General features: G+C 43.4%; 1 protein-coding gene across 1 annotated transcript in view; it reads right to left on the bottom strand.

The window, feature by feature from the left end:
* LOC147631385 (7-deoxyloganetin glucosyltransferase-like) overlaps window positions 1-20,380 on the bottom strand; it is a 35,514-nt gene extending 15,134 nt beyond the window's left edge. The window contains exon 1 of the mRNA XM_086809786.1: window positions 19,848-20,380. Coding sequence (XP_086665912.1) covers window positions 19,848-20,343 — 496 coding nt within the window. The 5' untranslated portion in view covers window positions 20,344-20,380. The remainder of the gene's footprint in view (window positions 1-19,847) is intronic.
* Between the last annotated feature and the right edge of the window lie 4,258 nt (window positions 20,381-24,638).

Genomic DNA, 24,638 nt, shown 5'->3' with positions numbered 1-24,638 from the left:
CGAGGCAACTATTTTGGCGAACCTCGGTCCAAAGGTGCTGAGATCGGGAGAGCCAGGCGTTAGTACGAGAGCGCCTGTTTGTGCGTGGTCTCGGAACACCAGTGAGGCGCTCTCCGCGGAGTCCAGTGAAAGCACAGGACCGTAGCGATTGGACCACACTAGTGGTCGTTCTGCTTCGAGCTTCTACATCGAAATTCGAGCCTACTTGTTTGGTACTGTTTTCATATGTACATGGACATTATCTGGTTCTTGGAACCCATGGAGCATTGTATTTATTAAATACTCCCAATAAATATATCATATATTGAGGGGAGGGGTCGGCCCGTTCCGGCCCCAGTGCTGGTGTCCATCTTTCCATTTCATTTCATTTCAATTTTAAGTTGTATTAAGTTGTCCATTTCAAATTTGTGGTTTTAAAGTTGTGCTATTAAGCGTGTGGGTGTCCAACGGAGTCTTTCCCACTTGACGGGATCGGTTTCATTGGTATCAGAGCAAGGTTGTTTCCCTCTTTCTAGTGGGGAAACGAATCTGTGTACTGGACATCCCGCTTTTAGCAAACTTAAAACACAATGGACAGCCAAGGCAACCCTTTGTAAGTGCCAAATTCGAGGGGTCCATCTAGTGCTTCTCGTGGGTCTGATGCCCTGCGTGGTAGGCACAAGCCCCTTGAAAGGGTTCTTGATAGTGAATCAAAGGGTCAACATCAACTGTCTCCAGGGAAGACAGTTATGCTTGAACAAGAGCCTGATGCTATGAGGGCTGAAATGGAACATATGAGAAAACTTTTGCAGGCTCAAGAGCAAGAGTTAAAGTTCTTGCATGAAGATCCACATCTGCAAAGTGCTATTGAAGCCAGGAAGGCTGATGCTATGGTTGATGTAACTTTTGAATCAATGGCTCGTGAAGTGGGCAAGAAACCAAGGGAGTTGGCACTTGCCTATCTCCTTCGCAAAGGTGATATCAAAGAGGGGGATGACGGAGAGCTGAAATTCAGAAATCCACCTCGTTTGAAGCATGGAGATCCCGCATCTCAAAGGCTGAAATCTTTTATGCAAAAGGAAGAGGTGACAGTCACCTCTCGTCATGCATCCTCTCCCCAAGGCACTAAGCCTGACAGATATATGTATGCCAGTGCTCATGGAGGGCATGAAAGTCACATGCATGCAAGATATGTATCTCATGGTGACAGGTCTACTTCCAGAAAAATTTTGCCTTCTGAGTTGTCTCATGGAGAGACCATGCCATATGCAGGTAAGTCACATGCATCTGAGTTTCGAGTTCGTGGAGCACATGTCACCGTGCCCCATGAAGCTTCTATGACGGCCCATGGAGCCCATGCAGATAGGGCTGCCCCGTTGGATAAGGGGAAAAGAAAAAGAGAAGACCATGAGTCTCATGCCAGGAAGCTCAAGGAATTCAAAGCAGGTGATAAATCTGTCAAATTTGATGTCTTTCATGGTGAACATGATGCTTCTAAGGTGTTAGCGTTTGTGGCACAGTTCGACATTGCTTTTAGCGATGAGGACTTTACAGAAAAGTCAAAGGTGCGCCATGCTAGCATGTTTTTAAAAGGGACTGCTGCTCATTGGTGGATCACTGAAAAGATCACCAAGGATCCCATTTCTACTTGGAAGGAATTCAAGGATAGATTTTATGCTCAGTTCTTGCCACCCAATGCAGAGCAAACTCTCACTCAAAAGTGGGACAGGTTGGAGCAAAAAGATAATGAGAGTGTGCAACAGTATGTTAACAAATTTTGGAAAGTGTTGCTGGAAGTGACTCCCTCCATGCAAATCACTGAGGATGAAAGAAAAAGGAAGTTTCGTTCTGGATTGCAACCAGCATATAGATCGGGTATTGAATTGCACCCGAAACATACGTTGCAACAACTCACAGCTTCTGCCCTTGCTACGGAGCAATTGGTGCTCAAGATCAAGCAGGATCAAGGAGGTTCCAAGGGGAAGGACAAGGCTGTCCCAAATCAGCAAAAGGGCGGACAGCCACCTAAAAAGAACTTCCGGGAGTCCTACAAGGGTGGTAAAGCTGAAAACAACACATCTAAAGAACAGGGCCCAAGGAAGAACAAATTTGGATTAACCCCGGAGCAAAGAGAGCAATATGCCAAGGACGGAAAATGCTTTTCTTGTGGTAGCAAAGACCACATGTTTCGGCAATGCCCAGATCGCAAACCAAAGCACGAGGACAAGCACACCAAAGCAAATGTTCATGCAGTTCCTGATGTGCAAGGTAATACAGGTCATGATGCAAAAGAGCGTATGGTTTGCAAGGCTTGGGGGCAAATCAAGGATCAGCCCGCACTCTTCATGTTTGATGACTGTGCAACTGACAATTTCATCTCTATGCAAATGGCAGCTGCATTGAGTATTGAGGTTGAAAACATGGGACCTCAGATTGAAGCCGAAGCTGCATTTATTGGTAAAGAGGTGCAGGTTACCCCTTTGATTGGGAAGTTGCGTATCCATATCCAGGGCTACCTTGACAATGAGCATTTCTTAGTTGCTCCTCTGAATGGATGTGATGTATTGTTGGGCAAGCCGTGGCATCATAGGCTTGAGCCCCGCAAAGACTACAAGTCTAATATGATTTCTTTTATGCATAAAGGCCGCATGCATTTTATTGATGCTGGCAAAGAAGGGGATTCCATCCCACTTGTATCACACATCCAAATTAATAAAGCAATGAAAAAGAGTCTTTCAGCGTACTTGGTTTTTGTGCGTGATAGTCTTGTGCCAGGTAGTTCTCCACCTAACAAACCCGCATACCGAGTGAGTGCTGCACAACAAGAAGAAATCATGAAGCAGGTAAACGAGCTTTTAGAGAAAGGTTTGGTTCAACCCAGTTCCTCACCTTACTGCTCTCCTGTGCTTCTTGTTCAAAAGAAGAACGGATCATTCCGTATGTGTGTGGACTATAGAGCTTTGAACAAGCTTACCATCAAGAACAGATTCCCAATTCCACGTATTGATGATATCTTGGATAAGCTTGATGGTTCGGCTTGCTTTAGCAGACTTGATTTGAAGAGTGGTTATCACCAGATACGCGTGGTGCCACAAGATGTCCATAAGACTGCATTCAGGACAGCCTTCGGATTATATGAATTCTTGGTAATGCCTTTTGGTCTCACCAATGCTCCTGCTACTTTTAATCGAATGATGGATAGGATATTCCGACCCCATCGCAAGTTTACAGGAGTCTTCTTTGATGATATCTTGGTTTTCTCCAAGAATGAACAGGAACACAGAACTCATTTGGTCACAGTGTTCGAAGAGTTGCGGAAGCATAAACTTTTCGTCAATGCCAAGAAAAGTGAGTTTTTCCTTTCAGAGATTCATTATCTGGGACATATTGTATCCAGGGATGGAGTTACAATGGATCCTGCAAAGATAGAGACTATTCGCAATTGGCCCGAATTGCAAAACGTACATCAAGTACGTAGTTTTCTGGGACTATGTTCGTACTACAGGCGTTTCATAAGGCATTTTGCTATGATTGCCACTCCTCTACATGATCTCACGAAGAAGAAAACTGCTTTCAAATGGACTTCAAAGGAACAGGATGCTTTCTTGCAGCTCAAGCATGCGATCATATGTGGTCCAAGATTGATTGTTCCTGACTTGCACAAGTCATTCGTGGTTGAATGTGATGCCTGTGGTGATTGCATTGGAGCTGTCCTAAATCAAGAAGGGCATGCAGTTGCATACGAGAGCCGTCGTTTGCATGATGCTGAGCTCATATGGATATCTATGAGAAAGAGCTCTTGGCTGTAATTCACGCCTTAAAGATTTGGAAACATTACCTTCTTGGGGCTGAATTTGTAGTCAAGACAGATCATCAAAGCTTGAGATACTTTCTATCTCAAACCAAGCTTTCAGAGAAGCAGATGAGAATGGCAAATTTTCTTTCCATGTTTCATTTTCAGATTGTGCATACTCCAGGAAAGAAAAATGTGGTGGCCGATGCACTATCTAGGAGGCCTTATGTTGCTGCAGTTTCAGTGGCCTCTCATGGAGATCTATCTGCTATGAGAGATTTGTATCATTTGGATGCTGATTTTTGCCATATATGGACTGATTTGATGGCTGGTCATTCACATGCCTCTTATGTTATCAACGAGGGTTATCTCATGAAGGATAATTGCCTATGTGTGGTGAAGGATTTGTGTCCAAAGGTTATGGACGAATGTCACGCTCCACCTTATGCTGGTCATAGAGGTATTATGCCTACTACTCGCATGATTCAGAGGTACTTCTTTTGGCCAAGCATGCGTAAAGACATTGAGGCTTATGTGTGTGCATGTATTACTTGCCAAAAGGTGAAATTTGACACGCAAAAGCCTCCAGGTTTGCTTCAGCCATTGCCTATTCCCTCGCAACCTTGGGAAAGTATCACGATGGATTCTATTATGGATTTGCCTAGATCCCAGCATGGGAATGATGCTATTTGGACTATTGTGGACAGGTTTAGCAAGCAAGCTCATTTCTTGCCCGTCAAGAAAACCATCAAAGCTGATCATATGGTAAAGTTTTTTCTTGCTAATATTTTCAAGCATCATGGTATGCCTAAATCCATTGTTGGGGATAGAGATCCCAGGACTACAAGTCTATTTTGGAGGGCTTTGTTTGATAATGTGGGTACTAAGCTTGAGTTTTCATCAGCTTATCATCCCCAAACGGATGGCCAAAGTGAAGCTGCAAATTCAGCCGTGTTGGATTTATTGAAGTGTTATGTGGCAGATCAAAAGAGTGCATGGGAGAAGTATCTTCCACTTGTTGAGTTTGCCTACAACAATACAATCCATGCTTCCACAGGAAAGGCTCCGTTTGAGATTATTTATGGCAGAGTGGTATTGCCACCCATCCTTCGTACTAAGGATGAGATTTTTGCAGCTGATGAATATGTTCGAGACTTAGATGTTGCCTTTGGTCAGGTGCGGACAGCCATTGCGAGATCTCAGGATAAGCATAAAATGGCTGCTGACAAGCATAGAAGGGACATGGAAGTCAAAGAAGGTGATTGGGTATTGCTGAAATTTGAGAAGGCTAGGCTTCGGAAGAGGCCAGGTGGAGAAGGATCATATCCTAAGCTTTCTCCTCGCTATTATGGACCCTTCAAGGTGATTCACAAAATCAATGAAGTGTCCTACACGCTTGCTTTACCTAGTCATTGGAAGATTCACAATGCTTTTCATGTGAGTCTATTTCGGAAATATGTGGGGCCAGATCCTAATGAGCCTGTCACAGAAGATCCGCCAGAGATTGAAGAGCTTGAGGAGATCCTCCAGCCAGAACAGATTGTTTTTCACAAGGAGAGAAAGCTACCTGCAGGAAAGCTTTCCAGGAGATACCTTGTGAAGTTTAAGAATTATTTGCCTATTGATGCCAAATGGGTAAATGAGGATTATTTTGCAGATTATCCGCAATTGTTGCAGGCATATCTTGAGGCTTTTCAGTTGAGGTCAACTCTTTAGAAGCCCGGGGGGATGTCACCAATTGGCCGACCATTTGGTCCATCTCCAGTTTTTGCGTCTCGTTCACTTGAGGCCAGGCCAGTGTCTCGTGTGAAGAGGCCAATATTTTGCTGACATGGACGGGAGCCAGACTAGTGCCACCCGTGTGTTAGCAGGATGGCGTCCCCGCTCAGTAAGTAACACTTCAAGCAGGCAAACACACAAATACATGTCATGCGAAAACAGTTTCAAGCATGCAAATCATGTGTGCATGTGCAAATAGTAACATGGACATATCTCCCGTTCATGGAACAAGTACAAAATATCTGTCGGCACAAAACTGGCACGACATAAAAACATAAAAACCTGGTCTTCCTATGGAGTGATAGTCCCATAGGTAAGACACAGTTCCAGGCACGAGTTTCCCTATGGTGTGACAGTCCCATAGGCAAAACACGGCACGAATACTGGCTCTTCCATGGCATGACAATCCCATGGGTCGAGCACAGTCCAGGTCATACACGAGTGGCACTGGTCTGGCTCCCGTCCATACGACACCATCCTGCTAACACACGGGTGGCACCAGTCTGGCTCCCGTCCATGTCAGCAAAATACTGGCCTCTTCACACGAGACACTGGCCTGGCCTCAAGTGAACGAGACGCAAAAACTGGAGATGGACCAAATGGTCGGCCAATTGGTGACATGATGCCTGGCCTCAAGTGAACGAGACGCAAAAACTGGAGATGGACCAAATGGTCGGTCATAACCATATGACATTGTGGATTGGCTGCCAAAAGCATCCACATGATCCCCCAAAGTTGTTGCTTGTTTCGCCATGGAGTAGAAGATGCAGAATTTGCAGCAAACAAAGAGTAAAAAGCTCGTAAAAAGGATGTAGTAGGCATGCGATCAACTTACGAACTTATGAAGGAAAAAGCACACTTTTCTGCAAGACAGAGATGCTCATAAGATTAACAAACAGTGAGCCTTTTATACACGAGGGGCTGATTTGAGTACGTTTGTCCCAGAAAAAGTAAGTTTCCTCCAAAAAGCATGCACCCAGAAACATCCAGAAACATCAGAAAACTAGGGCTTTTTAACCCACAAATTTCTTGAAAAGCCAAGTTTACAAGTGTTCAGAAAAAAGCTTAAAATACCATATCATGTCACCAATTGGCCGACCATTTGGTCCATCTCCAGTTTTTGCGTCTCGTTCACTTGAGGCCAGGCCAGTGTCTCGTGTGAAATGATGTCACCAATTGGCCAACCATTTGGTCCATCTCCAGTTTTTGCGTCTCGTTCACTTGAGGCCAGGCCAGTGTCTCGTGTGAAGAGGCCAGTATTTTGCTGACATGGACGGGAGCCAGACTGGTGCCACCCGTGTGTTAGCAGGATGGTGTCGTATGGACGGGAGCCAGACCAGTGCCACCCGTGTATGACCTGGACTGTGCTCGACCCATGGGATTGTCACGCCATGGAAGAGCCAATATTCGTGCCGTGTTTTGCCTATGGGGCTGTCACACCATAGGGAAATTCGTGCCTGGAACTGTGTCTTACCTATGGGACTGTCACTCCATAGGAAGACCAGGTTTTTATGTTTTTATGTCGTGCCAGTTTTGTGCCGACAGATATTTTGTACTTGTTCCATGAACGGGAGATATGTCCATGTTACTATTTGCACATGCACACATGATTTGCATGCTTGAAACTGTTTTCGCATGACATGTATTTGTGTGTTTGCCTGCTTGAAGAAATACTTACTGAGCGGGGACGCCTGCCAGTGAGTCGTGAAGTCTGCTCTGTATTCTGACGAGTTTTGGTGCATGTGAACAGGTGGTAAGTATGTCGCACTTGTTGTTTTAATGTTTTATATTCTAACCCTTTATTTTATAAGGTTAGGTGTTCACACTTATTTAAAAGTGGGCACCCACTTAGGGGCCAAGGTGGGGAGCCCCACTTTTAAGTGAGTGTGGGGGTGGGCATGGTCACCTACCCCCACTAATCCCCCACATGCATGCGTGGGTTATCACCTAAGTTAACTCCACATTAATTTTATTAAAAAAGGCTTCATCCATGAAGCGTAGGGGATCAATCGTTTTCTCTCCTTCAAGCGTGGGCATCCATCGCTTCCATCTAGCGTTGAATTCATCAACCGGCGATCCCCTTGGCTGGCGGCTCTTTCGTCTACAGCACCTGGCGGCTGCTTCACCACCCATACAAGCGGCTGCCATCTCTCCCTTTACTACTGCACGTATACTCTCCCCAGGCGGCTGGCTGCAACTGCAGGCGGCTGCCATCTTCCCCTGTACTGCTGCGCCTGTTTTCCTGCAGGCTGTTTTGGCTATTTTGCCTACACAAAGGCGGCTGCTACCACCTGAAGGCTCTACTACAGCCGGCTGCTCCTCCAGGCGTATCTCCTCTTGAGGCTACAGCCAGGCGACAGTACCTGCAGGCTGCCCATCTTCTACTGGTTGCACCTCCCCATGTTCCCTTGCAGGCGACTGGCTACTATTCATGCTTCTCTACTGTTCATGCAAACTCTTGGCTGCACATGAATTTCTGCAAGTGACTGTGCACTCCATCTCCAATCAGGCAAGAGGTTGTGCACTCCATCTCCAATCAGCAGCCAGGTCTCTCTCCTCCCTTGCAAGTGGATGTTTCTCTCTCACAGCAGGCGGCTGTGCCCTTTGTGGTGGAACTTGTCTTGGTGATACTTCACGAGGCAACTATTTCTTCAACAAGGGTGACTTCATATTCTACACAAACTCCACAAGCATTGGTTTTCTATCAACCAACTACAAGTAAGTGATTTTCAGATTTGAGTAAAGTATTTTATATTTAAATCTGATAAAGGATTCATCCCGCTCGGCCAACACCCGTTCGGTGCCGGGTTGTCCAAGCTATATTGGCGAACCTCAGTCCAAAGGTGCTGAGATCGGGAGAGCCAGGCGTTAGTATGAGAGCGCCTGTTTGTGCGTGGTCTCGGAACACCAGTGAGGCGCTCTCCGCGGAGTCCAGTGAAAGCACAGGACCGTAGCGATTGGACCACACTAGTGGTCGTTCTGCTTCGAGCTTCTACATCGAAATTCGAGCCTACTTGTTTGGTACTGTTTTCATATGTACATGGACGTTATCTGGTTCTTGGAACCCATGGAGCATTGTATTTATTAAATACTCCCAATAAATATATCATATATTGAGGGGAGGGGTCGGCCCGTTCCGGCCCCAGTGCTGGTGTCCATCTTTCCATTTCATTTCATTTCAATTTCAAGTTGTATTAAGTTGTCCATTTCAAATTTGTGGTTTTAAAGTTGTGCTATTAAGCGTGTGGGTGTCCAACGGAGTCTTTCCCACTTGACGGGATCGGTTTCAGAAGTGCCTCCAGAAATGGAGATGGACCAAATGGTGACATCCCCCTCGGCTTCTAAATAGTTGACCTCAACTGAAAAGCCTCAAGATATGCCTGTAAAAGCTGCGGGTAATCGACAAAGTAATCCTCATCTACCCACTTTGCATCAATGGGTAAGTAGTTTTTAAATTTCACAAGGTATCTCCTGGAAAGCTTCCCATGTAGTAACTCTCCTTGTGAAATACAATCTGCTTTGGCTAGAAGATCTCCTCAAGCTCATCAATCTTGGGCGGATCTTCTGTGACAGGCTCTTCCGGATCTGGCCCCACACACTTCCACAAAAGACTCACAAGAAAAGCATTGTGAATCTTCCAATGGCTGGGTAAAGCAAGCCTATAGAACACTTCATTGATCTTTTCAATCACTTTGAAGGGTCCATAATATCGAGTAGAAAGCTTTGGATATGATCCCTCTCGTCATGGCCACTTCCGAAGCCTAGCTTTCTTAAATTTCAGCAATACCGAATCACCTTCCTTGACTTGCATGTCCCGTCTATGCTTGTCGGCAGCCCTCTTATGCTTGTCTTGTGACCTTGCAATGGTTGTCCGCACCTGAGCAAAGGCTACATCCAAGTCACGCACATACTCATCGGTTGCAAAAATCTCATCCTTTGTATGAAGGATGGGTGGAAAGATCCCTCTGCTAAATAATCTCAAACGGAGCCTTTTCCGTGGAGGCATGTACTGTGTTATTGTAGGCAAACTCTACAAGTGGAAGATACTTCTCCGAGACACTCTTTTGCTCTGCCACATAACACTTCAACAAATCCAACACATCAAAATTTGCAACCTCACTTTGACCATCTGTTTGGGGATGATAAGCAGATGAGAGCTCAAGCTTAGTACTCATGTTATCAAATAAAGCTCTCTAAAAGAGGCTCGTAGTCCTGGGATCTCTATCCCCAACAATGGACTTAGGCATACCATGATGCTTAAATATGTGAGCAAGGAAAAGCTTCACCATATGATCAACTTTAATGGTTTTCTTGACGGGCAAGAAGTGAGCTTGCTTGCTAAACCTGACAACTATGGTTCAAATAGCTTTATTCCCATGCTGGGATCTAGGCAAATCCATAATGAAGTCCATAGTAATGCTTTCCCATGGCTACAAGGGAATAGGCAATGGCTGAAGCAAACCTGGAGGCTTTTGCCTATCAAATTTCACCTTTTGACAAGTAATACATGCGCGTACATAAGCCTCAATGTCTTTACGCATGTTTGGCCAAAAGAAATGTCTTTCTATCATGCGTGTGGTGGGTAAAATACCTCTATGACCAGCATAAGGTGGAGCGAGACATTCCTCCATAACCTTTGGATGCATATCCTTCACCACACATAGGCAATTCATAGTAACATGGGACGGGGAATGGGAACGGGGACGGCAAGAGGTAGGGAACGGGGACGGGGGGGACGGGGACGGCATATGGAATATGCAATTTATTGACTACAACGCACACTAAATAAAATAACATTTATGTTTTTACACTTTGCACATTCAAGGCATCACTTTAAATGTGCAATACGTGGCGCAAACACCGAACAGGCGCTAATAAGACTTAAGTACACCGACAAAGTTCAAACCAATATATAAGCATGGAATGACGATCACTATCAAATAACAAAAGACTAGTGTCTACAATGCACATAAAGTGCTGAGTCAAGACTCAAAAGTAAAAACAATGAAACATAGCTCAATGATAAATCATAGAGCATGCAATGCTCAATCGGAGGCTCGAGCATGAGAAGTACTGGCGTCATGATCATGGCTGCCTACATGACCACTCTGAAAGGTAGTGGCATCATCCTCTGGGCTCTGTTGTGTCTCACCTGCTCATTTTCCTCCTCCTGCTCCATCTCCCACTGAGTAAAGGGATCTGCCTTTGCAGTCGCACCCTTGCAAAGCATTCGCAAGTTTGCGCTTACAAAGACAAGATCATTGGCCTTTTCTACACCAAGGCGATTCCTCTTCTTTGATGCAATATGGCTGTAATAACTCCAAAGTTGCTCCAAACAGGAGGAGCTTATAGCTTGGCTGAGAATGCGAACAGCCAAGTGTTGCAGCTCAGGCCCATCTGAACCGTCTTCCCACCACAAAGCAGCCCCAACCTTCAACCTATCCTCCAGTGCATCCGCACAACCAAAAGCACCACGAAAGGACCTGTATGCAGCAAGCTGGTCTCTAATTTTTGTGCCTAATGCCTCCATCTGGCACTAGACAATCCAAGATATGCCTCCAACCATCACTGACCTCTCTGTCACCCTCCTGTTCTTGGAGAACTCGTGGCGGAGGAACTGGTGGTTCAAGACAAATGTGACCATTTGATTGGCCTCCTGAATGATTGGCTCAATCCATGACTTCTTTCCAATATCCTTTAAAAGATTGTTCAAACAATGTGCCATACAATATGACACAGTCATGTGTGGATACATGCCCTCAATAATAGCTCCAGCTGCCCTAGCCATCTGTAACAAAACCCACCACACATTCCGGGCCCATGAGCTCAATGCCACTTGCCCACTCTGCTGCAAGCACGTCTGCACTCTTCCTTGTCCCTGAGGCATCATGTGAAGCAATAAAGTCCATCTCGCCACGAGAATATGCAACGAGACCATGGATGGACCGCTTTCGTGTGTCACTCAATCCATCTGCAATGAGTGACACTCCATTCTTTGCCCATAGCCACTTTGTGTTCTCTGCAGCTTGCTCGACAAGGCGCTTCTCCTGCAATGTGGTGCGCAGAGACTCTGACGAGGGGGGGGTGTAGTTTGGACCATACTCCCCAATCCTCTTCACCATAGCCTTGAAGTACTCGGATCTGATTACAAAAAGAAACAAGTGAACTTTCAAGAATGAAACTTAGAAAAATCATGTTAAGAGGGAAGAGTCAACTTTCAAGGCTTACCTAGCAATATGGAAAGCAATATGGTCATGGAAGAAGAAACGAGCCACACCTGTATCAACCTCTTTCTTCTTCTTAGGATCCCAACTTCCCTCAAGTGTACTCTGTCGCCGCGCGGGTGTGGGCATCACAAAGGAACCTACACCATGTGGCCGTGGTGTAGATGTGGTAGATGCACCCCTTGACCCTAAAACAGACCCCTCAAGTGGTGTCACAAATGTTGCAGGATCCACAGCCACACGTGCCAGCCGTGCAGCCCTCAAAGCCTCATGCCCGACAATGCGCTCAAGAAGCTCCCTTCTCTTCTTCAATGTGATTCCCATGCAAAATCGAACCTCGTGCCCGTACTCATGCATAAGGTGGACTCTCACTTTGTCTGACCCACTCGTCCGCCTATAGGGGCAAAGCTTTCAAGACCACGGGCGAACCTCCTCCACTTCCAGGGCGGTTGGCATTAACCTCTTCCCTCCATGACCAACCATCAGTTCTTCTAGCACCACCACGACGTGCGGAGCCGAAGGTTGCTTGTGAAGAAGATGCCATGAGAGAGGGTGAAAGTTGAGAGAGAGAGAGAGAGAGAGAGTGAGAGAGTGGGAGAGGCTAGAGCCTAGAGAAAGCTTGCGGGTTGAGACGAGAGAGAGAGAGAGAGAGAGAGTGAGGGAGTGGGGGAGAGAGAGAGAGAGAGAGAGAGAGTGAGAGAGTGGCCCGTGGGAGAGGGAGTGGGGGGGAGAGAGGATGTGTGTGTGAATGGACTTATGGTCCACTAGCTCACCTATTTAAAGGTGAAGCTAGAAGGCATTTTATGAGCATGAAGCTTAGTTGTATTTTGAGCAACTTAATACTAAGATCTTTTCTTGTATTTTGTGAGTCTCTCTCCTCCACGTATTTGATCTAGCATGAGCACCACGAAATTCTAACATGGTATCTAGAGCTAGGCAACTTGCAAGGTGTAGAATAGGTCAAAAAAGTGGTTTTTAGAGTGCACCTCATCTACCCCCAGCCAATGGAGGCCCTCCAGCAGCTTGAGGAGGCCGAATCTCGGCATGATTTCAACTAAGAACTTGAAGAAGACCTCCGGGCACTCAGTTTCGTACCACCAATTGACAAGTTTAACCTCTGGAGGCCACGGCATTAACGTCTGAGCAAGCCGGCGCACGAAATCTGCGGCGGCTGCTGTCGTACAGCCATTCGCCGTCTGTAGGCGATTATAGGCTATTTGGGCTTAGGGCTTTTGAAGCCCATAACCTCAAGTATCTACAGCTCAAATCTCAGCCCCAAATGGCTGCTCCACGCGTGCGCTACAATCAAAAAACCAGGCTGCTCTCTTGGTAGCCATTGAAGCTTCCATGAAAGCTTCAAAATCAATGGTTTTTTTGCACTAATCCTCTCTTCTTAGCTTCAAATCTCTTAAGTGCTTCTTGAAGTGTTTTGCTCCAGATTCTCTGATGTTGTGGGCATACATAGTGTGCTTATAAGCACTAGTAGTGTTGATTAACACTAATGAGGCTACTAATCCAGCAAAGGGGAGCCATTCCAAAGTGTTTCTAAACACTAAGAGTGTTCTTAAACACTAATGGTGAATCTAATCACCCATGCAAGTGTCATTAGATGCTAGAAATGTGCTCTTAAGCACTAATAGTGTTGCTAAACACTAATGGTGATCTTAATCACCGAACAAAGTGTTCTTTGACACTAATAAAGCTAATCTCCATCAGAATTAGTGGTTGGGCACAAACCCTAAGTGCTAAACCATAAACTTCACCATCTTAATCTCCTTTTTATGCAACATCCTTGGCTTGATTAAGGATTGTTGCACTCTCATAAGCCTTTCTCTTTCTACTTAAGCCAAAACATCAAATTTCTGGTTTTTTCTTCTTCATAAATCAGCCCATTACTCTCTAGTAATCTCCTTCAATACCCAATGTCAAAGAACAACACCCAAATTAAGAAGTTCTCAGGAGAGGGCTTCCACACTTGGCAAGTCCTTGTCAAGTACAAGATGATGTCCAAAGGTTTTTGGCCATTCATCTCCGGCACTAAGGTTATTGATTGTACTAAGGCTGAAGATATTGAAGATGATGAGAGAGCACAAGCCATCATCATGATTCATCTTGATGAGGCTTTCATTCACCATGTGGACCAGCTTTCGACTGCAAAGGAGAAATGGGATGAGCTTGACAAGCTCTATGGAGCTCATGGTAAGAATTCCAAGATCTCAATTAAAATTGAATTTTTCAGCTTGGAACTCAAAGAGGGAGATGGCATTGGAGCCTTCATCTCTCACTTGAAGGGCCTTATGGCTCAACTTGCATCAGTGAATGCGAGAATGGATGAAGATGATGCAGTGGCTGTTTTGCTAAAAGTAGTCAAGAAGGTGTACCCCACCTTAGTCACCACCCTGAAGAACATACCTAATCCCACCCTTGAAGGAGTTATTCAATCTTGTCTTGATGAAGAAAAGAGGCCAAAGGGGGAGGAGCCGAATCTTCAAATGCAACAACTTCATCGAATATCAAACAAGCTTTGTCACATCAAGTTATCAAAGTAAGATGTGTCCATTGCAAAAAGGTGGATCATTTGGCAAATAATTGTTGGATCAAATATCCCAACAAAATGAAATGTAACAAGTGTAAACAAACGGGACATATCACTTCCAAATGTCCTAACAAAGAGTCAAAGGCTAACTTTGTATCAGCCTCTAACTCCACTGAGAAATTGTTTTAAATCTCAATGTAACCACACCTATATTCCTAACCTTGTACGCCTAATGTTATAAAGGCATCCTATGTCCAATACCACCTATTCCAATTTTTTCATAGTTGGTATTGAGGAGGGGTATTAAGAGACTAAGGTTATGTAAAAGGGGAGAAGAAGGGTGTGTGTGTGAATGGACTTATGGTCCACTAGCTCACCTATTTAAAGGTGGAGCTAGAAGGCATTTTATGAGCATGAAGCTGTTGTATTTTGAGCAACTTAATAAGCAAGATCTTTTCTTGTATTTTGTGAGTCTCTCTCCTCCACATATTTGATCTAGCATGAGCACCATGAAATTCTAACAAGGGAGTAGGACCTGGCCGTGGGCACTGGGAGAGAGAGAGAGAGAGAGAGAGAGAGAGACTAGAGCGCTTGTTGCTTAAGCCTTAAGCTCTAGAGTGGAGCGGCTAGCCAAGAGAGAGAGTGGGAGAGAGAGAGAGAGAGAGAGAGAGAGGAGAGCACTCAGCACAAGCCTTATAGGCTCAGGTCATGGGTGATGGCAGCCAGGCCAGCCAGCGTGAGAAAAGCAACGGGTAGCTGCGAACCACCAATGGGAGGAAAGCAGCGGGTAGCTGCAACGAGCAGAAGCCAAACAAAACAAAAAAAAGAAACAAGGCAAAAAAAAAAAATGAAAAAAAATACTGAAAAAAAAAGCGGAAAAAAATACTGAAAAAAACGGCGCAAAAAAACAACGAAAAAAAAACGATGTCCCGTTCTAGTCCCGTCCCCGACCTGCCCGTCCCGTTCTGCTGTTCCCGGGATGGCGTCCCCTTGTGACGCATCTACCCAAGGCGTTCTCTCCGTCACCAGTCTACGCCGGAACGAATCGCCGATTCAGGACAGCGTTTCCGCGTCCCGGCCCTCCGTCCCCTCCGTCCCCTGTTACTATGAGACAATTATCCTTCATAAGGTAACCCTCTTTGATCACATAAGAGGCATGTGAGTGACCAGCCATCAAATCAGTCCATATATGGAAAAAATCAACATCAAAATGATACAAATCACGCATGGTAGATAAGTCCCCATGAGAGACTACTGAAACTGCAGCAATATATGGCTTTCTGGACAAAGCATCTGCTAGTAGGTTCTTCTTTCTTGGAGTATATGAAACGTGGAAAGAAAGTTTGCCATTCTCATTTGCTTCTCCGAGAGCTTTGTTTGAGATAGAACGTACCTCAAGCTTTGGTGATCTGTCTTGACTACAAATTTGGTCCCAAGAAGATAATGCTTCCATATTTTTAAGGCATGAATTACAGCCAAGGGCTCTTTTTCATAAATGTCCATATGGATGTCATGCAATCGATGGCTCTCATAAGCAATTGCATGACTCTCTTGATTTAGGACAGCTCCTATACAATTTCCACATGCATCACATTCCACCGTGAATGGCTTTTGTAAGTCGGAAACAATCAAAATGGGCCCACAAATGATAGCATTTTTGAGTTGGAAGAAGGCATCTTGAGTTGCAAGAAGGCATCTTGCTCATTCGAAGTCCATTGGAAGGTGGCTTTCTTCTTTGTGAGATCATGCAAAGGCGAGGCAATATTAGCAAAATGCCTTATGAATCGCCTATAGTATGAACATAACCCAAGAAAGCTACGCACTTGATGTACATTTTGCAACTCTGGTCAATTCCGAATGGTTTCAATCATCGCAAGATCAAGAAACCATACATATAGTATGATGGGTCTCCCAAAAAATAATAAACATAAGGAATGTGCCCTTCCCCATTTTCAAAATAACACTTTTGTTATCGAAAGTGGCCCAAAGACACACCTTGAGTGTTTAAAGTGTCCATTACTTTGTTTGAAAATAAAACACAACTCTTAACAAAGCATAGAAAAACAAAAATACCTTCATCGCTCTGCGTTACTAGAGTTGATGATGCCACGAGTCTCATTTTGATGATGCCATGAGTCTCGTTTTTCAATCTGCACTGTGCATTATCACCGACCTTCCTTTTGTTTCAAGATTTGAGTGGTTATCACAGTAGCTCCCAAGGAGGTAGACTACTACTAGGAACTGGCAAGACTTGAACTCACATCCATTAATTTCAAATCCCAACATGTAGCTTGTAGAGAGCGCATGGTGTCCATACTAGTAGCTCGATCCTCTATAATTACTAAGAACTTCAACATGCAATCATGCTAGTGTTTCGTGCTCAAGGGCACATCAATCCTATGTTCCAATTAGCCATGAGAGTTCTAGATCGATGCTTTTACATCATGTTCATCAAAACTGAGTATGACCTTGAACATTCTTACACACTCTTTGGATACGATGTGCCCCAAATAGTGTATCTCTGAGAGGAAGAACTCACTTTTCTTAACATTTATGAAGAGTTTAGGTGCTCCCGAATCAGCATTGCTCCCAGTTTTCCTCATACCCCAAATGCCCTTCACTGCCTCCTCAAAATGTGAGGGCGCGGTTAGTGTAATCATGGGAAAAAGTCATCGTCCCAGTAGCCTTACTTAATGAAGGCAACGGAATGTGATAATTTTGCTTGACAAGACTTGTGCAAACAACATTTAATTTTAATAATAATTGAATTTGAAAATACAGAGATAAATACCTGACAAAGATTCAAATTCAATCCTCAAGAGAGAAGCTCATCCCCTTTTTAATGCACTCCCAAACTATAGGCGGGTCCAAGAGTTGCAAGTTCAGCCGGGTACAAGACAACAACTGGTACAACTTTGTAGGCGGGTTCTGGCAACAGTAGATGCTGGTACAACTACAAGTACAATCAAGTACTCCAACAACAGGTACAGTCGGATATAGGACAGCAAGTAGAATTGGGTACATGCAGTTCAAGCTGGTACAACAGGTGCAATCGAGTACAAGACAACAAGTACAATCGGGTATAGGACAAAAGATAAACTCGGATACATGTAATTCACGCTAGTACAGCAGGTGCAGTCGAGTACTAGATCAGCAAAAACAGAGGCAGGTACAATGGCAAGCGGGTGCAAGCTTCCAGATGGGTACTTTCCATCAATCACTCTCCCAATCCACATGTGGGAAAAAGGAATTTATTCATGCAATACTTGTTACATTATTATTATTAAACTTTAATAATGTTGGATACCCACATTAAAGCAAATATCCAACCAATGTTTAAATGTGTGTGAACACCCAACCTTATAAATATTAAAGTTGGCATTACTTAAGGAATTTTACATTTAAAAAGGCCAAAAAGGATAATACTTACCACCTGTTCACACGCCACACCAAATCATCAGCAGCAGACAGCATACCCACGGTACACTAGGGATGTCCCCGTCTAGTGTACTGGCACGACATTGCAGGCAAATACACGAAAGCAAGTCATGCGAAAACATTGTATGCAAACATAAATCCATGTGCACATATAATGGATGAAATCTCCCTTTCATGAAACTTGTACAAGGATTTCTTGTCGGACATAAAACTGGTGCGACAGAAATGTGAAGTCCTGGTTTTCCTATGGTGTGACACTCCCATAGGCAAAACATAAGTCCTGGCATGAGCCTGCCTATGGAGTGACAATCCCATAGACAAGGTCCGCACAAATATATCAGTCCTACCATGGAGTGACAGTCCCATGGATAAGACGCAATCCTGGTCATACATGGGTGGCAGCCAACAAGATCCTGTCCATATGGCACAATACTGGTCACACGGGTGACACAAAATTGGTTTTCGTCCATGTGACACCAAATGACGGACCCTTTCACATGGGACACTGGCCTGGCCACATGTGAACATGGTTCAAATATGGTCACTCTATGGAGTGACAGTCCCATAGAAGTGGCTCCAGAAATGGAGATAGACCAAATGGTGACAGAGAGACACTGAAGGGCCCCCTCCTATTGCTAGAAGTATTTGCTTTATTATCTTTGGAGAGAATGAATGTATGACTGACTTGGGACTATAGATAAGCCAAACACAAGACCTTTGAAAGACCAAGGGTCGGGCTGAAAATAGCTCATGCCTAACGTATCTTGGACTGAGGATTACAATGGAGTCATGGCATACGACAACATCAAATCCTAAAGGGTTCTATTGTTGTACAATGGAGCACTGATGAGGAGCCATCTTGTCACCATGCACTACAGTGCCAAGTGCATGTGACATAAGCATATGCAAGCTTTGGACAATTAGAGTCGAAGTCTACACTCCCATTGTGTGATGTGATTAGGTAATAAAGGCAAAAACATTTTGGGGCTCGTTTGGTTGATGTATAATATTAAGGTTGGACTGTGACAAATATGAGGCATACTTGATGTTAGTTGTGCGGTCTTGGGTGATTGGTTGGTAAAGGGGAGTTCACGGAACTATACGCCATGCCCAATACTATGTGAAGTGGTCTATCCATCACCTATTCGCACCATGTGCAAGCCTCAAGCCCACAAGGCCCACACATAAGGATCCATGTATTATTTCAAAATCCACACACCGTGTCACGAGTCAAACTTTCCCCCCATTCTAGCTAAGTGTTGGGAATAGTGCCTAAACACTCTTGGGCGAGCCATCGTCATGGCCATGTTCTAGATCTCAGAAAAGATGTCTAGTCATCACAAGTTCCCTTGTAACCATGTCTAGTAGTCAAGTGTTATATGTTATGTACTTGTAATCATATCTAGTAGTCGTGTGGTATGTCATGTTCTTGTCATGTCTCTTGGTGAGCACTCAACAAAAGACTTGACTTGTCATTAATTTGTCTCTCATCAAATATTGCAAGAGATAGGCCCCTCAAGATCGAACCACCATTACTAAAAAGGAATCTAGCTTGAGTACCTCTATATGAGAATCTATGTTAGACACCACCCCCGCAGCCCCCCATGACTTATAATTGGAGAGCTTGTGTGTCATCCCTAAGAATCCACGCGTGTTATGTGTTATGTAATCATATCTAGTAGTCGTGTGTCGTGTCCCTGTCATGTCTCTTGGTGAGCACTCAACAAAGGACTTCACTTGTCGTTGAATTCTCTCATCAAATATTGCAGGAGATAGGCCCCTCAAGGTGGAACCACCATTACTGAAATGCAAGCAATCTAGCTTGAGTATCTCTAAGCCAGAATCTATGTTAGACACCACCTGCGAGCCCCCCCAGGACTTATAATTGGGGAGCTTGTGTGTCATCCCTAAGACTCTTGCCGAACACGGCAATGGAGTCATCCACAGAAAACAATGGCCTCCCAGTGGCAATTCCCTACTCCTAGACTGCTCAAAGAACCTAGTTGGACTGCTAAATTAAACCAAGCACTTATTTTACTTGATCAATCACATAACCTAATCACTTTATTAACAACCTAGAAGAAGAGGAAAATCTAACCTTGTACAGGAGCCAATCCTTTGGAGATCAGAGCATCCGCGTGGAGCATAACCGCTAAGGTATGGGCGTTTGTTGTGAAGAAGGCGAATCTGGGTATGTTGAATTGGGTGGCAACTTGCTGGCTCCAAGTAACAAAGCAGTCCGCGATGATGCAAGAGACTTCGTATGGTGGAGAGGAGAGCTTTCGCAGAAAGTTCTCGAAGCCTGGGCGCATGCTTTGCATGACCTTAATGGAGGCATTAAATGGAAAGGGGCCAGAGACCTCTGCAAACAAAGGGCCATCGCTAGGGACGGCGGCAAACTGGATGGGTGAAGACCCAGTAGTGTTTTGAAACTTGGCCGCAAGCACTTCTGGGAGCACAAAGGTGAAGGTGAAACCCTTTGGAATCAGTAACCTTGCTATGGAAAGGCATGGGTTTATGTGACCTAGCACAGGAAAGGGCAAAACCACTATGTGCATCTTACGATCAGAGGTGCACTCCTTTGCCTTTAGCATTGCATCCTCTGCTCACTATCTGTGATCCACCCTAGGGGGATTGTGTATGTCCATTATATGAGAAAATGACTTATATAGAACTACCTCTTATTCACATGTGGACGCCAACTCGAGTTAACTAGATAAAGCTCGGACATGGCCAACTTCTCATAAAGATTACAATTGTTTATAGTGCCATTACATGTTGCTCTCATATGTAATGCAGAGCAGTTGTTAACCCATTGAATGGGGTTAACATTCCCCTCTACCCGATATAGATCTTGTCCACATGAGCCTGTCTATAGCTTAAAAGTCGGTAGTAGTTCTTGATACGCGAAGTGTTTGTCAAAAATATGGAATTGGTGTCTAAAACTGTTTCTATCGTGTTTTCAAATGTTTGGTGCATGCACCAAAAGCAGTGTAGCTGTTGTCAATATGATAGTGTTCTACTACCACATTCGTCGATGTGATAGTAATGCACTAGCACTCTTGGCTCGCTCGATCTCTATTCATATTTTATAGTACAAAAAGAGTATTTATTTTCAATAGAGTACCCATAGACGAGAATACCCATAGAGTACATATTCAATACAAAAGTCATAAACCAAATTTGATAATACCATAGAGTATATATTCAATCAAAAAGTAATAAACCAAAGACCCATAAGATGGTGATGTAACGAGCTATTATGTAAGAGTAAGTATGAGTGTTGTAAGCCTCTTATAACCCTTGGGTTTTGAACCAATCAAAACTTTACTGCAACTTCTTAAGGGAGGCTAGTGTGGAAGGTAATGGATCAGGCATATGAAGCTTTAGCACATTCTCCCTATCATTTGAAGATGGTAAAATTTTGTAATATCCTACATCAAGCTCTGAAGTAAAGCACTATGGGATGGAGGGGGTATGAATGCATAGCTATATCATAAAAGAGGTAAATGTCAGCATATGAAAGATGAGCATGATGATGGTGGGGTAAACATATGTCTCACTCTTCTGCAACGTTGATGTTATGAGAGTGTTAGTGTATAAAAGAACAAAGAGAAGATATGATCGGGAAGTTGCTGACAACATAGCCAAGTTTTTAAGCCATGTTGGTTAGATGCTCGAATTTATTATTTCTAGCTTGTGTTTGTGCCCTTGTGTTGCTTGCTAGCTTTTGATCTAAAGCAGTATTACTGCTCATGTGTATTCAAGAGTTGGGAGAATGCATCTTCCCATACATGTTTTACTGCCAGCAGCTCCTTACACTTCTTGTTATTGATTTCCTCTTGTTGCTCGGATTGCTCTAACTGAGTCTTTGTTTCTATGAATTGAACTTGTGCTTTGTTGGCTTCCTCCTTTATAGCAGATAGCTTGTTGTTCAAGTGGCTTAGCACCTCTTAGTGGCTCTTTTTGTTGTTACACGGCCTTTATCTCATCGTGTGTGGCTCAAATTTGAACATGAACAAACATAAACATTCTCTCTAATTCTATAGAAAAGTCATGGCAACACTAGACAAAATAACTAGTCTAACAAGGGACACTTCAAGCATAGCTTGGGCTCAAAACTAAGGATCTTAGTGAATGGGCAATACAAGACATTTATATCAAACATAAGTTGTGTCATATGCATTTTAGTGTACCTTAGCATCTCTAATCATGTAGATACATCCATGGTGTGTTGTGAACTATATGTTTGGCAATGGCACATTGAGGGCATGGTGTCATGTACTTCTTCTTCCTCCTCTTTGTGTTGCTGTGTTTTGGCTGGCTTCTTTGGCAATATCTTTGTTATCTTTCTTTATTCCTTATTTGGTGTTTCCTTCTTCAAGGTTGCAAGGGCCTCCTTTGTATCGGTGGCAATGAGTGCTTTTCCCTCTTCTTCCATTACCTTCATACCTTCTATTTTTATGGGCTTAGAGACTCATCTTCCTACACATGTTATGGCAATGGGATACCTTCTATATGACTAATGACCTTAGTCAATAGTGGCAAGTAGGGATTAGCAACTTTGCATGTATAAACCTTTAGATAATTTTGCATTTCCTTTGTGAATTTCCTTTATGATATGATGATAAGCCCAATCCATATATGATCTATTTAGTCTGTTAAGGTCAACCCTATTTTATATGCATGTGGGCTTTATCCCCATAAGGAGTGGCATAACTCTACCTACCTTCTCATTTACAACATATTCACCTATATTGTTCCATGTTGTTGTTGAAAGACTTTGTTTACAGCATATTCACCTATGTTGTTCCATGTTGTTGTTGAAGGACTTTGTTTACATCATCTCCAATAGTGGTAGAGCTTCTTTTTTGCCTACTTGAGTTGACTTATTGGATATCCTAATGCACCTTCTGAAATTCTTTTTGAACTTCTGTTTCGGGGGAGTTTATTTTAATAAAGATGAGATATTTTTCCATCCAAAAATATTTAAAAACTGAATCACCTCTCTCTAGAAGATTTTCCCTCTCTAGGCCACCAAAACAGGTAGAAACAAGATCTTTTATATTTCTGAAGAGGGATTTGATTACAAGGGAAGATACTGGACTTCTTGAGAGGCTGGGGAGGAATCTTACATTACGAGTCTATAGATTTTTGAGTCTATCTGTGAGACATGTGGAGCTATGTATGACCTGATAAAAATTTATTTCTTTCTCCTTATAATAGATGGGAAAACACACTCTCAGTGAGACATGTGGAGCTATGTATGACCTAATAAAAATGCATTCCTTTTTCCTTATGTTAGATAGGAAAGCACACTAATGGCATTAAAATTTTTTGAGACCAAGGGATAAAACAATTTTACGAGGCTTAAGAATATGTTTATACTAAGTTTTGCATTAAGTGGAGTCTAGTTAAGTAGCATGAGCATGATTCTATGAAAGACTATGCCTCTCTATTAAAGCATCTAAATTCTTGGTGTAAACTTTAGGAGACATTGGCTGGTGATGATCAATGTGAGACCATCTAGCTATTGTCATGCTTCTGTAGGGGAGTGCGTGATACAAAAATACATGACTCTCTACTTTTATCGAGGCCTACTATGTTGTTTTATGAATATCGCAAATTATCTATAGACTTCAAAGTTAACATGCTGGATTTACCACCAATAGTCATCATCTATCCAAGAAGATAGAGTTAAGCACAGCCATACTGGAAAAGATAAAGCTCACCAAGCATGTATATCTAGAAAGATAGCTAATCTAATATTCCAATTTATAGGCAAAACCTCAGGAGTATTAAGTAAATACTCACACTTGCAATCTTGACAACTACTTTTCTATGCTCATTTTGCATGCGCTTGGGAAATCATGATACTAGCATGTGTTAATACCCTTATACACAAACCGTTAGCCTAATTTCTTGACAACTACTTTTCTATGCTCATTTTGCATGCGCTTGGGAAACCGTGATACTAGCATGTGTTAATACCCTTATACACAAACCGTCAGCCTAATTTCTTGCTCCAATGAAACCTTCAGCTTTACCAACACCACTCAGTCCCATTAATTCTATTGGTTCTATGAATTCCATTGTGACCAATGTGTATAATAAAACACGTAAAACCAACCTAAGGGTATGTATAAGATACATGATGTACCTATATCATCACTAGTCTTATCACCTCCACCTAGACTTGAACCATCAATCACACTTTGATTAGGTATCCACGTGAGCTGGAACTTGAAAATGATCATTTTGAGGAGGCATAAGATATTTCTCCATACTTATCTATCATACACAAGGTGCTACACAAGTATTGGTGTTCCAAACCATGTCCCAATGGAAGGGATAGGACATATCAGAGGAGGGCTCTATTATGCAATGTTGCAAAACTACTATGGTACCCACCAAATAGTGGAGTGCCCTGTCAAAAATATCACACCAAATCAACCACAAGCACTTTTGCAACAACTAGATGCTCCAACTATTACATGTTTTTGAAGTGTGGAGTGGAAAATTTAATCAAGGATTGTCCATTTAGATCAGACAAAGATGACACTTCAACTTTTTTTGCCAATCCCACAACGAGACTTTGCATGACTAGTATACAACTTGGACGGGTAACAACCCCACTTAATATACCAACTCATGACTAGTATACAACTTGGACGAGTAACAACCCCACTTAATATACTAACTCATGCCAAATTCATAAAACAACAAAGCAAAGACAATGAAGATGATGCTTTTACATGTTTGAAGTGTGGAGTGGACCATTTAATCAAGGACTGTCCATTTAGATCAAATAGAGATGATGGTTCAACTTCATATGCCAATCCCACAAGGAGTCTTTGCAGAGAATAAGTGTACAACCTGGATGAGTAAC

Source organism: Cibotium barometz, chromosome 15 (assembly GCF_041138505.1).
Source record: "Cibotium barometz isolate CiBa-2024 chromosome 15, ASM4113850v1, whole genome shotgun sequence".
Classification (NCBI taxonomy): domain Eukaryota; kingdom Viridiplantae; phylum Streptophyta; class Polypodiopsida; order Cyatheales; family Cibotiaceae; genus Cibotium; species Cibotium barometz.
Note: the sequence above shows the minus strand (reverse complement) of the source record. Positions and strands in the feature narration are given on the sequence as shown.